Source organism: Danio aesculapii, chromosome 7 (genome assembly GCF_903798145.1).
Source record: "Danio aesculapii chromosome 7, fDanAes4.1, whole genome shotgun sequence".
Lineage (NCBI taxonomy): Eukaryota > Metazoa > Chordata > Actinopteri > Cypriniformes > Danionidae > Danio > Danio aesculapii.
The window spans coordinates 72,025,162-72,040,258 of record NC_079441.1 but is presented as its reverse complement, the minus strand read 5'-3'; the positions used below and the strand labels follow the sequence as shown (position 1 = coordinate 72,040,258).

General features: G+C 37.7%; 2 protein-coding genes across 2 annotated transcripts in view; one reads left to right on the top strand and one right to left on the bottom strand.

The window, feature by feature from the left end:
* Window positions 1-4,143, top strand: part of mapk8ip1b (mitogen-activated protein kinase 8 interacting protein 1b) — a 28,615-nt gene extending 24,472 nt beyond the window's left edge. Inside the window, exons 10-13 of the mRNA XM_056462473.1 lie at window positions 556-663; window positions 874-944; window positions 2,136-2,234; window positions 3,350-4,143. Coding sequence (XP_056318448.1) covers window positions 556-663; window positions 874-944; window positions 2,136-2,234; window positions 3,350-3,422 — 351 coding nt within the window. The 3' untranslated portion in view covers window positions 3,423-4,143. The remainder of the gene's footprint in view (window positions 1-555; window positions 664-873; window positions 945-2,135; window positions 2,235-3,349) is intronic.
* Window positions 4,144-6,373: 2,230 nt separating this feature from the next.
* mrpl21 (mitochondrial ribosomal protein L21) lies at window positions 6,374-13,930 on the bottom strand. Its single transcript, XM_056462474.1, has 7 exons — window positions 13,814-13,930; window positions 11,917-11,977; window positions 11,168-11,253; window positions 9,389-9,552; window positions 7,751-7,803; window positions 6,652-6,755; window positions 6,374-6,570 (listed from the first exon to the last, which is right to left on the bottom strand). Exons 1-7 carry the CDS (start codon window positions 13,905-13,907, stop codon window positions 6,506-6,508), a joined length of 627 nt encoding a protein of 208 aa, XP_056318449.1. The 5' UTR covers window positions 13,908-13,930; the 3' UTR covers window positions 6,374-6,505.
* Window positions 13,931-15,097: the final 1,167 nt, after the last annotated feature.

Here is a 15,097-nt window from a genome sequence, read left to right as displayed (position 1 = left end):
TTTACACGCACAGAAGAAGACAGCGCTTGTCGAACAGATCAGCTAAGCTACAACTGAGCTAAACCGTTCCGTAAACCCAATTAATAGTGTTGTCAGAAGCAAATGCAAGAGAAAAGCGCACTGCGAACACATAATTTTACCTTGATTTTACATTGCTTTTATTTCCTTAATGGAAGCGTGAGCTACGTGCAAACTGACCACGCCAGAAAAGTGTGCATATGGAGATAGATACATGACGCAAACGCATTTATTACAAATCATAGAAAGCATTCAAATGTTTTGTGGTGTTTATTTGGTGTTGTGCAAAGCACTGCACGAAAATAATCCTTCATTAGTCAATTATATGCCCCTGTTAATATCATTAGTGTTAAAACTAATGTCGTCATACTGCCCCCTAGTGTTCATTTTACATAGAAGCCACAGTTGAATGTGTGTTGGAGTACAAAAATGTAGTCTGCAGCACATATATATGTTAAATATGAACCTTATTTTTCATGTAAGAGCCTTCAAATGTAGTTTATTAGATTGATGATGTTTGTTTATTACTGATTCTAGATTGCGATGAACAGGAGACTGACTGTACATTACAATCCTCCATCATCCTGCATCCTGGAGATTACCGTGAAGGGATTAAAACTCACAGTACAGGACGATTTCGACATGGTAAAATCATGAGCACGTGACAAACATCGTCTCATGTTGCTTTTTGGTTTTTACGACTCTCCAGTATATCTTTATTGTTGAATATTGTCTTGTGTAGTGAAATGTACAATGACAGACTGGACTAAAGCAAACCGTTTACAGATTATAAAATGAGCTTGTGAAATGTGTGCAGGGTTTAATCGGGTTGTTTTATAAATGTGTGTATTACAGAGCAGTCAATACAGTCACTTTTTCCATTTGAAGAACGTCTCATTCTGCGGCTACCATCCCAGAAACAAGAAGTAAGTGCTTTACTGGCATCCTTCACACTTCACACAAGGTTATATTATTATTTGTAATCTGCATACACTGTACAGTACCGCTCAAATGGGGTTTGGGGTCAGTCTAATTTAAAAAAAAGGAAATTTAATGCTTTGATCCACCAAATACATGTTCGTTTGATCCAAATTTATATTACAAAAGTTACAAAAGGTTTATTCTATTAAATATTATTATCTATCTAAATAAGGGATGATTTCATTAGTTGAAGAAGTAGTGGCATCCACACAAATATAAAGCATTTCTAATTTCAACACAGATAATAATCCAACACAGGCTCATTCTGAAAACGTAGTCCCGTGGATTAACTACTCAATTATAGTCATTTGAGTATTTATAATTAGTTACTGTACACCACTGATGTTATGACAACTTGACATTACCAAGACGATATAACTTGTCATAAATCTGGTATGAACATGATTGACATAAGCTCATTATACTCGCGTTGTGAATATTTTTGATCACATTTTTCAGTGGAACACACTGAGTTTGTCATTAAAATCCTCAGTAAACGTGTCAAATACTTTAAAAGCGCGTTAATATTTATAAAGAAGAAATTATATATATATATAAATACTGAATGTAGTTTAGATCAAGATTGTAATGACACTGTTATGAAATTCATGACAATTATAATAGTGTTTATAGAAGATTTATGACAACTGATGCTGTCTTGGTAATGTCAGGTTGTCATATAAGACAGACATCTCAAAAAATGTAATCTTTGCATTTAAAATGACACAACTGAGCTAAAGACGGTTAATAACAGTTATCACGAGCATACTTAAATCTCCTTCATATGTATGTCATGCAAATCTCTGTTCATAGCTAATACAACCTGTATATAATGTTGATAGTACATCCATCTGTAAATATCACCATAGTTTTTCTATAGCTGCACTTTATAACTTATACCTGTATCCTGCACTTGCTGCTGTTGCACTGCTGGTTAGACCTAAACTGCATTTCGTTGCCTTGTACTTGTACATGTGTAATGACAATAAAGTTGAATCTAATCTAATCTAATCTAATCTAATGTCATGTCATATTATAAAGGTTTCATATTAGTCTTTTTTAAAAACCACCACAATAATCAGAACATGCGCAATGCATTGATCTGTGCTTTATTTTAGCGTCTGCTTTCTCCACAGGTATTTTGGCTTCATTACGAAACATCCAGCGGATGAAAGATTCGCCTGCCACGTCTTTGTGTCTGAAAACTCCACCAAACCCCTCGCTGAGTCTGTGCGGTCAGTCTTACTTTAATATAATATAATGCATTCATAATATATCACATTCTTCCATTTTTATACTTATTTAAAGGGACAGTTCACACACAAATGACAAATATTTACTCATTCTCTACAAGATATGCTAAAGAATGTTGGGAAAAGCAATCATTGCTTTGTTTACGTCCACAGCAAGTTGGCTCAGTGGTTAGCACTGTCGCCTTGGTCGTAGCTGGTCAGGCTGGGAGATGACCAGCTAAAACCAGCTTGACCTGCCTAGCCAGGCTGGGAGCCCAGCCAAAACCAGCTGTCCATCTTAAACCAGGCTGGTCAAGATGGTTTTAGCTTGTCATTTTCCAGCTAAGACCAGACTGGAAACCAGTCTGGAAATGGCCAAAACCCCTCTAAAACCAGGCTGGTCAACCAGCTAAAACCAGCCAACCAGCCTAGACTGGTTTAAGCTGGATTTTTCAGCAGGGATATGAAACACAATGGGTAGTTGGCAAATATATTGAGTGGATATGTTTGTAAATCTGACTTTGAAAGAGTCAGTGCCTCACCAGCCATCTCGCGGCACTCATGTCTCATCCTAAAGGGGCAAACAAAACTGACATTTAACCTACAATCCTTGCCCAACATACACATCTCTCTCTTTTGGTAGTGCCCAATTTTAATGTGAGATTTTGGAAACCAGATCTAAATTTAGCGGGAATGGTCGGGTAGAAAATGAGGCGGGTCGGGCAGCGGGTGAACAAAGACTGAATATACGGCGAGAGCGGTCAGGTGCGGAATAAAACCTGGAGGGAGCGGGATTAAAAATCCAGTCCCGTGCAGATCTCTATTTGGAACCACTTGTGTGTGAGTAAATGATGAGGAAATTTTCATTTTTGGGTGAACTGACCCTTTAAATCAGCTTTTTTGATCGATCTCACAAGGAAAAGTAACTTTAATATTATCAGAAACGTGGCTATGAGTTTGAATTTACTAGATTAAAATTGGGGATGAGCAAATGGTACTTAAATATATCAATGAGACTGTTCAAATGATTATGAATTAGCCACTTAATCTAAAAGTTTGTGTTGTTTTATTGTCTTATAATAGTTATTTTTTTAATCATATGTTGTCTTGATTTACAGGAAAGCGTTCCACTTGTACTATAAGGAGTTTGTGGAGGTCTCGTGTCCCACAGAAGACATTTACCTTGAATAATCTCTACGCTACAGCAATCTACATATTAATAACTGCGCTACATGAATATATATGAGAAACAATATCTGTATATATTATAATCAAAGACTAATATATTTGACAAAAAGGACCAAAAGAGATGAAGAAGACTGTAATTTAGTGATTAATGCACAAGAGAAATGAAGGATTGTACAGTATAAAGGCTGAAATTATTTTCCTGGATTTTGAGGATGAGTGTTTTCATCCGCTGTTTAGCTCCTGCGCTGTGCTTCTGTCTCTGCTTCATAGAGGATATTTTTTCATAGCACCTAAAACCACCATTAATAATAGAGGTAAATATATTAACGATGATCAGCTTAAAGCCATTTCTGCTGTTTGTGACGTCTTGATGTCTGTCGCATTTTGCAGGCGCACCAGCATTATTCATTCAGAAATTCTGCCTGTAACGTTTCTTCAACTGAAATGGCTAAATCTACATTTTACATGATTATTTACAGAATGAAAGACATATCTATGAGCTTATAGAGCAGTTTATTTCAACCCAGGCTCATCATTAATACGCCCCCCTGTATACATTTCTGGAGAGCACCAAATAAGTCCCAGGAGCTACGTTTTTTTTGCAGTTTCGGTTTTCCTAAATCCACCGCTGTGTGCGCTTTTTCAGATCTCAAATTTCTCTCGCGAGTGCCATTCGCACCTGCTGTTCTCACGTAAATCCACTAGAGGCTGCTGTGTACGCTTTTTCAGATCTTAAATTTCTCTCGTGACTGCCATTCGCACATACTGTTCTCACGTAAATCCACTAGAGGCCGCTGTGTACGCTTTATTAGATCTCAAATTTCTCTCGCGAGTGCCATTCGCACCTGCTGTTCTAGAGTAAATCCACCAGAGGCCGCTGTGTACGCTTTTTCAGATCTCAAATTTCTCTCACGAGTGCCATCCGCGCCTGCTGTTCTCCCGTAAATCCACCAGAGGCCGCTGTGTACGCTTTTTCAGATCTCAAATTTCTCTCGCGAGTGCCATCCGCGCCTGCTGTTCTAGAGTAAATCCACCAGAGGCCGCTGTGTACGCTTTTTCAGATCTGAAATTTCTCTCGCGAGTGCCATCCGCGCCTGCTGTTCACATGCAAATCCACCAGAGGCCGCTGTGTACGCTTTTTCAGATCTCAAATTTCTCTCGCGAGTGCCATTCACGCCTGCTGTTCTAGCGTAAATCCACCAGAGGCCGCTGTGTACGCTTTTTCAGATCTCAAATTTCTCTCGCGAGTGCCATCCGCGCCTGCTGTTCTAGAGTAAGTCCACCAGAGGCCGCTGTGTACGCTTTTTCAGATCTGAAATTTCTCTCGCGAGTGCCATTCGCACCTGCTGTTCTCCCGTAAATCCACCAGAGGCCGCTGTGTACGCTTTTTCAGATCTCAAATTTCTCTTGCGAGTGCCATCCGCACCTGCTGTTCAAGCTGAATGCACCAGAGGCCGCTGTCGACTGACTGACTGACCGTCCGACCGATCCCCCCAACCACCGCCTTCCCTAAGCAATCTAGAAAGAGAAAAGCCCTCACGGCTGCCTGATTTTTACACCGTTTTCAGATCTGACCACATTCTCACCCTGTTATTTACCTGTTTATTTAATTTTTTGCCTTTTGTTTTTGTTTTACCTGCTTTCTGGAACTGTTCCTCGCTAGACTCGAACCCGGTCATCGCAGTTAACTTCTCTCTGCAAGTCTGCCTACTTATGCGGCAAACCACTGGGCAAACTGGTAAAGCAGTCTACACGGAGGAAAGCGGTCAGCTGGTAGCGCCAAAAAAACAAGCCATCAGTGGCGTCATACCGTTTCGTAGCGTTCCTTTTAAAGACAAATGCAGCCAAACGTTCCTCTGGCTACATAATTCACGCTCTCCAGAAATATATACAGGGGTACGTTTTCACAATGAGCCTGCGTTGGTTTATTTACTGTATAATAACAGTGATTAACAGCTAATCAGAAAATATTTGAGGAGTTTCAGTATTCTTGTTTTGATCATTGATTAAAGTAATAATATAAACCCTACAGTGCCATGGAGTTCCCGTTCAAGTTTGAGTGAAACTGATGGAAATGACTGACATTTTTTGTGTCGTTTTTCTCAGATCAGACTGTCGGAGCTCCACACTTGCCCTTTATTTACACTTTATTGACAAGTATTTCTTGTTAAAGCAAGACCTTACTGTGTACAAATGAAGTGCTCATTAAAGACTTGTTCAACAACAGTTTAATATCAGATGTTGTTTTATTGACATGTATTGATATATTTGCCACAATTTAGGACTGGAAGAAATATGGGAAAATAAATAAGAATAAACATCAAAATGCCAACAAGGGTTAATCTGGCATGAAGCGTTAAACAGGAATCATTACGTTTACTCTGTTTTTTTATTGAGATTTAATCGGCGGCATGGTGGCTCAGTGGTTAGCACTGTCACCTCACAGCAAGAAGGTCACTGGTTCGAGTCCTGGCTGGGTCAGTTGGCATTTCTATGTGGAGTTTCCATGTTCTCCCCGTGTTGGCGTGGGTTTCCTCCGGGTGCTCCGGTTTCCCCCACAGTCCAAACACATGCGCTATAGAGGAATTGAATAAGCTGAAAACTAAATTGGCCGTAGTGCGTGTGAATGATGTGTGTATGGGTGTTTCCCAGTACCGGGTTTCAGCTGGAAGGGCATCCCCTGCGCAAAACATGTGCTAGAATTGTTATCGGTTCATTCCGCTGTTGCGACCCTTGATGAATAAAGGGACTAAGCTGAAGGAAAATGAAAAAGGGATTACATTGAAGAACAGTCAATGTAGAATTGCAGCTTTAAATGTGTAGGATTTTTAAAACTCTGTGGGTTCTAATAATGCGCAGTCTATAAAACGAAAAACTCAAAGTTACCAAGTGAAATGTGCGTTAAGCCCTTGAATTCAACCATTAATGATCATCATCGACACACAAACAACAGCTGGCAAACACAGAAACATTTATTGAGACGTACAACACAATTAAATACAATCAGGCCAAAATGGTTCATTTCTGTGGAGAACTGAGTAAATTGAGTTTATTTACATGGCGCTGCATTTAGAAAAGGTGTGAGGTCAACACAGCCTGGGTGAAATATCGATAGTGTTGATCCTGAGGACGGTCTGTGGTTGAACAATGACTGGAGGGAAAAAAAAGGTGAAATTAACGCACAAACAATCAAACAACACAAAGACAATTTGGGTTTTTAATTTGCACACACTTCTCTTCTTCTGGAATCGGTGTCTCTTCCAGAATCTCATGTGCACCATTGGCCAGGATTGGGTTTTTTCGATGACTGTAGCCTGAACCTGGACTAAATCCCTGCTGAGAAACCAAACAACAGACGTTATTTAGGGATAAAACACATCCAGGAGGCTGTAATGGCAGAATACAGGGTTTCTGAAGGGTTCACCAAGTCAAAGTTAAGACCATTATGAATCAGATTTCAGACTTCTGAAACAGGAACAGGTTTCCTGGAACAGGTTTTTACTTGCTCCATTAAAAAGTCTAGTTATATACACATCGTCACCCTGGAATTATAAGGTTGTGTCTGCATTCAACATGATTTTGAGATATTGAGCTACAAAGTTTTTGCATTCCATATAGCAAACAACATGTGTGTAGCAGCTCTCTTTCACACTTTAACATGACAGAGACCCTGAGAGTTCTCCAATTTGTAAATGTAAGAGAACTTTGATCATTTACATTTAGAGTAAAAAAAAACTATGGTAAATGCAGATAGAACCTAATTCTGAAAAGTCATTTTCCACTTGGAATTATAAAGTTTTATCTGGCAGATCATTCATTGAAGTATTAATTTTCAAGAAATACAATCAAATATATATAATATGGAGTTATAACAGTGTGTTGATGCTCGAGAAAGTGACATTTTTGCTTTCTGTAATATTTATTTCATGTTTTAGGATGAATATTTTTTTTCTTGTTTAAATTAAGCATACAAGGCTGTGCTAAATATTTTGTCCAGTGCAGATGCCAATTTTATCTAATTAATATGTTAATATGTATAACATTTTACGCGTTATATGAATTATTGAATTTTATTTATTGAATAATATGCCCTATATAAAGTATTTGCCCTGCAGGGCCTAATATTAAATTAAATACTGGCAGAACAACACAAAGACTTCTTATCCCGCTTATTACACACTACTACTAGCCACATAACATAAAAATTATAGCTATTGCTAGAAATGAATTCCCCTATAGAGGAAACGAAGGTTTTTAACTTCCAGAAGCAGTCTGTTAAGAGTTTACATGCATGAATTCTGTTTCAAACTAGTATTACATTCACATCTTACCCAAGAAGTGGCTTTCCAACGAGAGTGAAATCATTTCCTCCAACTAATAACACCTGCAAAATCAATCAATCAATCAATCAATCAATAATAATTAAAAGAACTTGACACCATGATTGACATCATGAAAAGACATTATACATTGTGTAGCATGTCATTTTTCCTTCTACTTATCACCTACCCTTTTCTATCATTTAATTTTAATCAGCACAAACTATGATAGAATCAATGGCAATTGTGAAGCAAAGATGGAGGTACACTCACTGGCCACTTTATTAGGTCCTACTGCTCATTAACGCAAATTTCTAATCAGCCAATCACATGGCAGCAGCTCAATGCATTTAGGCATGTAGACATGGTCAAGACGACCTGCTGAAGTTCAAACTGAGCATCAGAATGGAGAAGAAAGGGATTTAAGTGACTTTGAACGTGGCATGGTTGTTGGTGCCAGACGGGCTGCTCTGAGTATTTCAGAAACTGCTGATCTACTGGGATTATCACGCACAACCATCTCTAGGGTTTACAGAGAATGGTCCGACAAAGAAGAAATATCCAGTGAGCGGCAGTTCTGTGGGCGCAAATGCCTTGTTGATGCCAGATGTCAGAGGAGAATGGCCAGACTGGTTCCAGCAGATAGAAAGGCAACAGTAACTCAAATAAGCACTCGTTACAACCGAGGTCTGCAGAAGAGCATCTCTGAACACACACCACGTCCAACCTTGAGGCGGATGGGCTACAGCAGCAGAAGACCACACCGGGTGCCGCTCCTGTCAGCTAAGAACAGGAAACTGAGGCTACAATTCACACAGGCTCACCAAAACTGGACAAGAGAAGATTGGAGAAACGTTGCCTGGTCTGATGAGTCTCGAACGCAATGACATTCAGATGGTCGGGTCAGAATTTGGCATCAACAACATGAAAGAATGGATCCATCCTGCCTTGTATCAGCGGTTCAGGCTGGTGGTGGTGGTGTAATGGTGCGGGGGAGATTTTCTTGGCACACTTTTGCTGACCATGTCCATCCCTTTATGAGCACAGTGTCTCCATCTTCTGATGGCTACTTCCAGCAGGATAACGCACCATGTCATAAAGCTTGAATCATCTCAGACTGGTTTCTTGAACATGACAATGAGTTCACTGTACTCAAATGGCCTCCACAGTCACCAGCTCTCAATCCAATAGAGCACCTTTGGGATGTTGTGGAACGGGAGATTGGCATCATGTATGTGCAGCCGACAAATCTGCAGCAACTGTGTGATGCTATCATGTAAATATGGAGCAAAATCTCTGAGGAATATTTCCAGTACCTTGTTGAATCTACGCCACGAAGGATTAAGGCAGTTCTGAAGGCAAAAGGGGGTCCAACCCGGTACTAGTAAGGTGTACCTAATAAAGTGGCCAGTGAGTGTATATGCATGCATTAAAAACAAAACATTATGTGTGGTTTAGGGTTGCTTTGGTGGAAAAAAGGACACAGAAACAAAGCAAAAAAAAAAAAAAACAATCTGAATAACACTTAATTTTAGAAATCATTCTTGTAGGCGAGAATATTTATTACAAAATCCAGTATAATGATCTATACAGCTCAAACCATCTCACACTAATATACATACACTAATGGATATGAATCTGAGCTCAAACCTTCTCCATTCGGATCCTGTCTCCACACTCAGCATCCAGGTGGTTTTCAATGAGGATCAGGTCTTCGTTGGTTACTTTCCACTGACGGGCAGCAAAATGAACAACAGCAAACAGACGTCCATATTCTCCTTTCTTTATCAGAGCGTTCACCTTCTGTACAAGAGCTGTGACCATCCAGACACAGAGACACAATCATGAGATATACATACAAAGAGGAGCCAAAATCATGCCTTTATTTACAAGATCAGATCTGGAGTCAACACTGGTCTCATATCGTATCTTATTTGATGCCATTTAAGCTTCATTAGCCAAGTTTCATCTCAAGATGTGAATTAGATTTGTGTAAAACTGTGAATAATGCAATGTTTCCATACAACAAGAAACAAAAGAGAATAAAATCATCACTTCCTGATAAACTGGAGCAAAGATGAGACAGGGAAATGGAGTTTAGTGCGTTAGGAGAAGAAATGCAGTGAGTGTTGTGGCTTTAGGAGGTGTGAGACGCTTACTGGGAGCGCAGACAGATGCTCAAGACAGTTCTGGAGGGAATAATAATAATACTGAAGCACTGTGATGGCGGACTGACGGCTGAGGGGTTTTAGAAATGAGCAAAACAACATTTCAGATGTTTCACATTCTGCTGGAGAAGCTGCAAAGTCCATTAAGGCATCCCCGAAACACACGTTTATATCATCACATCATCTGTTTTAACTAAATCACATCTGATTACACAACATACTAAATCTGATTACACAACATACTGATGCACATGCTGAGTTTATTCAGCAAAAGTGTTTCCATCATAGATTATTAGGCTGATCAAGGGATGATCAAGTCTTTTTCTATGCAGTGCATCTGCATAATTATAATCAATTACCAGGAAAATAAATAAACAAACAGTGTTTTATGGTTTTCTGGGGGAGTCTAACATTATTCAAGTAAAGAATTGAACAATCAAATGTAAAATAACATGGTCTTCATTGTACAAATAATAATAAAAAATTATATTTAATAATATCTGTACCTTTTAATCTTTAATACATAATCTAATCCTGTGATGTGACTATTGCAGATACACACATTGCGATGCGATCAATGCTTAAACAATATACTGTTATCGTGGAGTGTGAACCCTTGCTTTCTATGGAGGATGAGGGAGCTCTCAGATTTCATCTATAATATCTAAACTTGTGTTTGAAGATGAACAAAGGTCTCAGGGGGTTTGGATGAGTAATTAATGACAGAATCGTAATTTTTGGGGTGAACTAACCCTTTAAGCCACAGTCGTCAATCTCAGTTCCTGAGTTTACATTACAACCCTAATTAAACACACCGGACTTGTTTGAAACCTCCAGGTAAAGCTGCGGTCACTCTTGACTTTTCTTCCCATAGACTTCCATTCATACACACTTGAATGCGTCAGACCGGAAACGCAGGGTCATGCGTCAAGTTTCGCATGTTGCTGTGGTGCAAAGTTCAAGCTTGGTGAACTCTGACCTGCGAAATCGCATCACTTGACTGCGTGAGACCAATCGAGAATCAAAACAGGACCTCTCTGGGCAGAAATTTAAAACATGGAGCAATCGCTCGCTTATTTAATGTCTAATAATCTTATTTAATCCCGCCCCTTTTCGCAGCGCTATACGACAGAACTCACACACACAAAGCCCAGTGTGACCGCAGCTTCAGTGTGTTGGAGCAGGGTTGGAACTAAACTGTAGAGCTGTAGCCCTCCAGGAACTGAGTTCGACACCCCAGCATTAAGCTGATCTCACTTGCCTTGATGTCTTTGAGCCTCTTCTTCAGGACTGTATGGTGGAAGTTCAGGCCACGGTGGTCTGGACAGTGACGTCGGCGGTACATAACTGAGAAAATAAACAACTAGATTAGAGTTCTTACAAGCACACAACATGAGCAGCTGCAAAAGACACAACCTAATACTCAGATCTATCACCAAATGACAATGAATCAGTTTATTATTGTGAATTATGTAATGTTATTATACTATGCTGCTGTTGTATGCTTGATTCTGATTGGCTAATGAACATTCTTAAGATTATTTTCAGCTTATTTTCATTGGAGGAAAAAATTGGAGCAGTTTGAGTAGGACTAAAACCCGACAAATGTCTGAAATACAACATCTGAACAGCGACTTTAGCTGTGGTTACTACAGTGTAAGGGGATTAATTGACTAAATAATAATGCACACTTGAGAAGTAACACTCCGATTTGCATCATGGCCTCATATTATAATCTTAAAGCAAACTGTATTTAAGTGTTTCAATTTATTTTCCCTCCTCACTAATCAAAAAACTAACATGATGCAGTGGATCCTGTTCTTACATCTGATCCAATAATTTATAAAGTATCTGCATTTGTAGGCTGACTGTACTGTATATGGATAGGTAGTTTTTTTAAGGCTATACATTTATATCATTCATTAGCAGATGGTTTTATTTAAAGCGACTTACAAATGTGGATAAAATAAGCACTTCAAATGAACAGACACAAGTAATATAGATGTTTACCTTTCAGGATAAACGATGCTCGTCGAGCTCTGAAACCTCGTCAATGCAGAGACAAAAGCCCCTGGAAAACAGGTAAAGTCACTATTAACATCATTCAAAGAGGAACAGGGGATTTCAGACAGCAAAATTAAATGCAGTCGATGTTTGTTTCTCCCACATTTAAATGTGTCCAGTTTATTCCAGAATAAAAATATTCACTTTAAAAATGTGTATCCTGATTTACACAAAACAGACAGCTAATAAAATGTCATTCAGGGTTACAACCTGTCACGCATGTTTTTAATAATAATAATAATAATAATAATAATAATAATAATAATAATAATAATAATAAATAATAATCATCATCATCATCATCATCATCAGATGATTTCTAACAATAATCTATAGACATTAATAGACATTAATTTAACTTAAAATCTAAATATTTACACTTTTATCGCTATTCTTTAAACCATTAGGTTTTACAGCTTTGTCTGCAAGTTACTTTATATCACTTAACACTGAACAAAATTTATAAGAATCACTAATAAACTAAATAATTCGACATTTTATGTTCACAAAACTTATATTTAACACTTTACTTGCACATATTATGTTTTCTATATTTCTAAAAAATAATATAAGCTCTCTAAACTCTGAAAAAAAAAACGACGGAAATAATATAAGCAGTGGTGGAAAGAGTACTGAAAAAAATAAAAATAACACTCAAGTAAAAGTACCATTACTTGGCTAAAAATGTAGTGCAAGCAGAGTAAAAGTATCTGTTGTAAATATTACTCAAAGTATGAGTAAAAACTAGACCTTTCAAAACTACTCGAGTAGTGAGCTGATGCATTTACATTTAACTTGTGGATGTGTGTAAACGTAACATTCTGTAGTGCATTTAGATATTGCCCATTAGGCACACAACGTCATAAGACGTTAATAATAGGTTAGATTTAAGCTGTGATGTCAGGTGACCAAAATTCAATGGCTAGCCAGCGTCTAAGGACAACGTTATTTTGATGTCCAATAACATCGTCAAATGACGCTGATATTTGGTTGATTTTAGGTTGTGTTGGAAAGTGACCAAAATCGAACAGAGCCAACATCTTAAACCAATGCCATATTGACATCAAATACTGACATTTATTCATCAGATATAGCAACCAAAATCCAACATCTGATAGACATCATAGTGGTAACGTCCACACAACCTCAAGCTGTAACATCGTAAGACGTTGATATTTGGTTGATTTTAGGTCGATTTTCATTCCCAAACAAAATGCAGCGTCCCCTCGACATTGGAGTACAACATCATTCTGACGTCATGTTGACGTCTTGTGCCTGATGGGTGTTTAATGCCATTACGGTCATCATACAGTAAACATCCGTCATCTTCTCATCAGTGACCTGCATCTAAACAGCCTCTGGGTCAAGGGGTGTACAGATTTTGGATCTTCTTTGACCCTTTTAATGCTTCCAAACAGTTTTCTGCATTTATAAATCGCCCATGTCTTGAGGTAGTTCATTATGATGAGATTTATCTTCTATGTGTGATTTGATTGGAATCAGAGCACTGATTTGTCTAATCCCCATAGACAAGAAAAAATAAAGTAGTGACTGCAGTAGTGGAGTAAAAGTACAGATACTGCAGTAAACTTGTACTCAAGGGAAAGTAAACGGACACATTTATTAAACTACTTAGTAAACTACAATTCCTGAGAAAAACTACTTAACTACAGTCATTTGAGTATTTGTAATGTGTTACTTTACACCACTGAATAGAAGTTATTTGTAAATTTCATTATTCTGCAAGGAGCCGCAACTGACACTGATCAAATGATGACTCTCCTCACATGGCGCGCTGCAAAAACAGACACTGACAGTTTATAATACATGTTTTTTTACTGACCTTTCTCGGTGTTTGGTGATAAATGTGCCCCAGAAGCACATATAATCCGCCGCAGCATCCCTGAAATGTTTCGTCGACCCAAAGTCATCGCCATGACCAAAAAATCCGGAAGTACAAAACAACTCCTTCCGTCAAAAAGGCGCGTTTCCGCCGCCGCTGGACTGGAGGCATAGATGGATTGCAGGCTAAAGACCTCCAATCCATAAAAAAGTAAAAGAAGTAATTATTTATGTACAATACAATCCAACAAGCGCCTTATAAAATAGTACAAAGATGATGGGTAATGTCTGAGGACTTTGACGCTAATTGTGATCATCAAACAAACCGAAGATCCGTCTTAATTTGGTATTCTTGTGAGCGTACCGAGAATCTCTGGAAAATATACAGGTTGAGTGTACTTTCATATATAAAAATGTAATATAATATTTATAATATATAATTTCTCATATCTATCTATCTATCTATCTATCTGTCTATCTATCTATCTATCTATCTATCTATCTATCTATCTATCTATCTATCTATCTATCTATCTATCTATCTATCAACTGTTTTATCTATCTATCTATCAACTGTTCTATCTATCTATCTATCTATCTATCTATCTATCTATCTATCTATCTATCTATCTATCTATCTATCAACTGTTTTATCTATCTATCTATCAACTGTTCTATCTATCTATCTATCTATCTATCTATCTATCTATCTATCTATCTATCTATCTATCTATCTATCTATCTATCTATCTATCTATCTATCTAGATAGATAAAAACAGTTTAAAGATAGATAGATAGATAGATAAAACAGTTTATAGATAGATAGATAGATAGATAGATAGATAGATAGATAGATAGATAGATAGATAGATAGATAGACAGATAGATAGACAGACAGATGGAGACATACATGACAATGTTATTTTAAAATACACAAGACAAGAGAGTGAACATTCAGATATTATTTTATTATTCATTCTATTTATTTAATCTCATTTTGTTTTTGCTAAACGTTTTGCACAAATTTATGGCAAATTTAGTAGACTAAGTTAAACCTACCTTAATATTTTTTCTTGATCTAAAATTTTGTTATTGATTTCTGATTCTTTTACTAAGAAGATTGTGTAAAAACTGAAAGGATTGCATTGTTGTCTTGGTTCCTTACATATGATATAATGTTATTTGTGATACATTAGTTTATAATAATAATAAAAATAATAATAATGGAGATTTATTCTGCTGTGGCGACCCCTGATTAAAAAAAATGAATGAATGAATGAATAA

Coding starts and splice junctions, on each gene's coding strand:
- mrpl21 (XM_056462474.1), bottom strand. CDS start 13,907: ATGGCGATGACTTTGGGTCGACGAAACATTTCAGGGATGCTGCGGCGG. Junction 11,254..11,916: donor AGCATCGTTTATCCTGAAAG/GTAAACATCTAT, acceptor TTATTTTCTCAG/TTATGTACCGCCGACGTCAC. Junction 6,571..6,651: donor CCGATTCCAGAAGAAGAGAA/GTGTGTGCAAAT, acceptor TTTTCCCTCCAG/TCATTGTTCAACCACAGACC.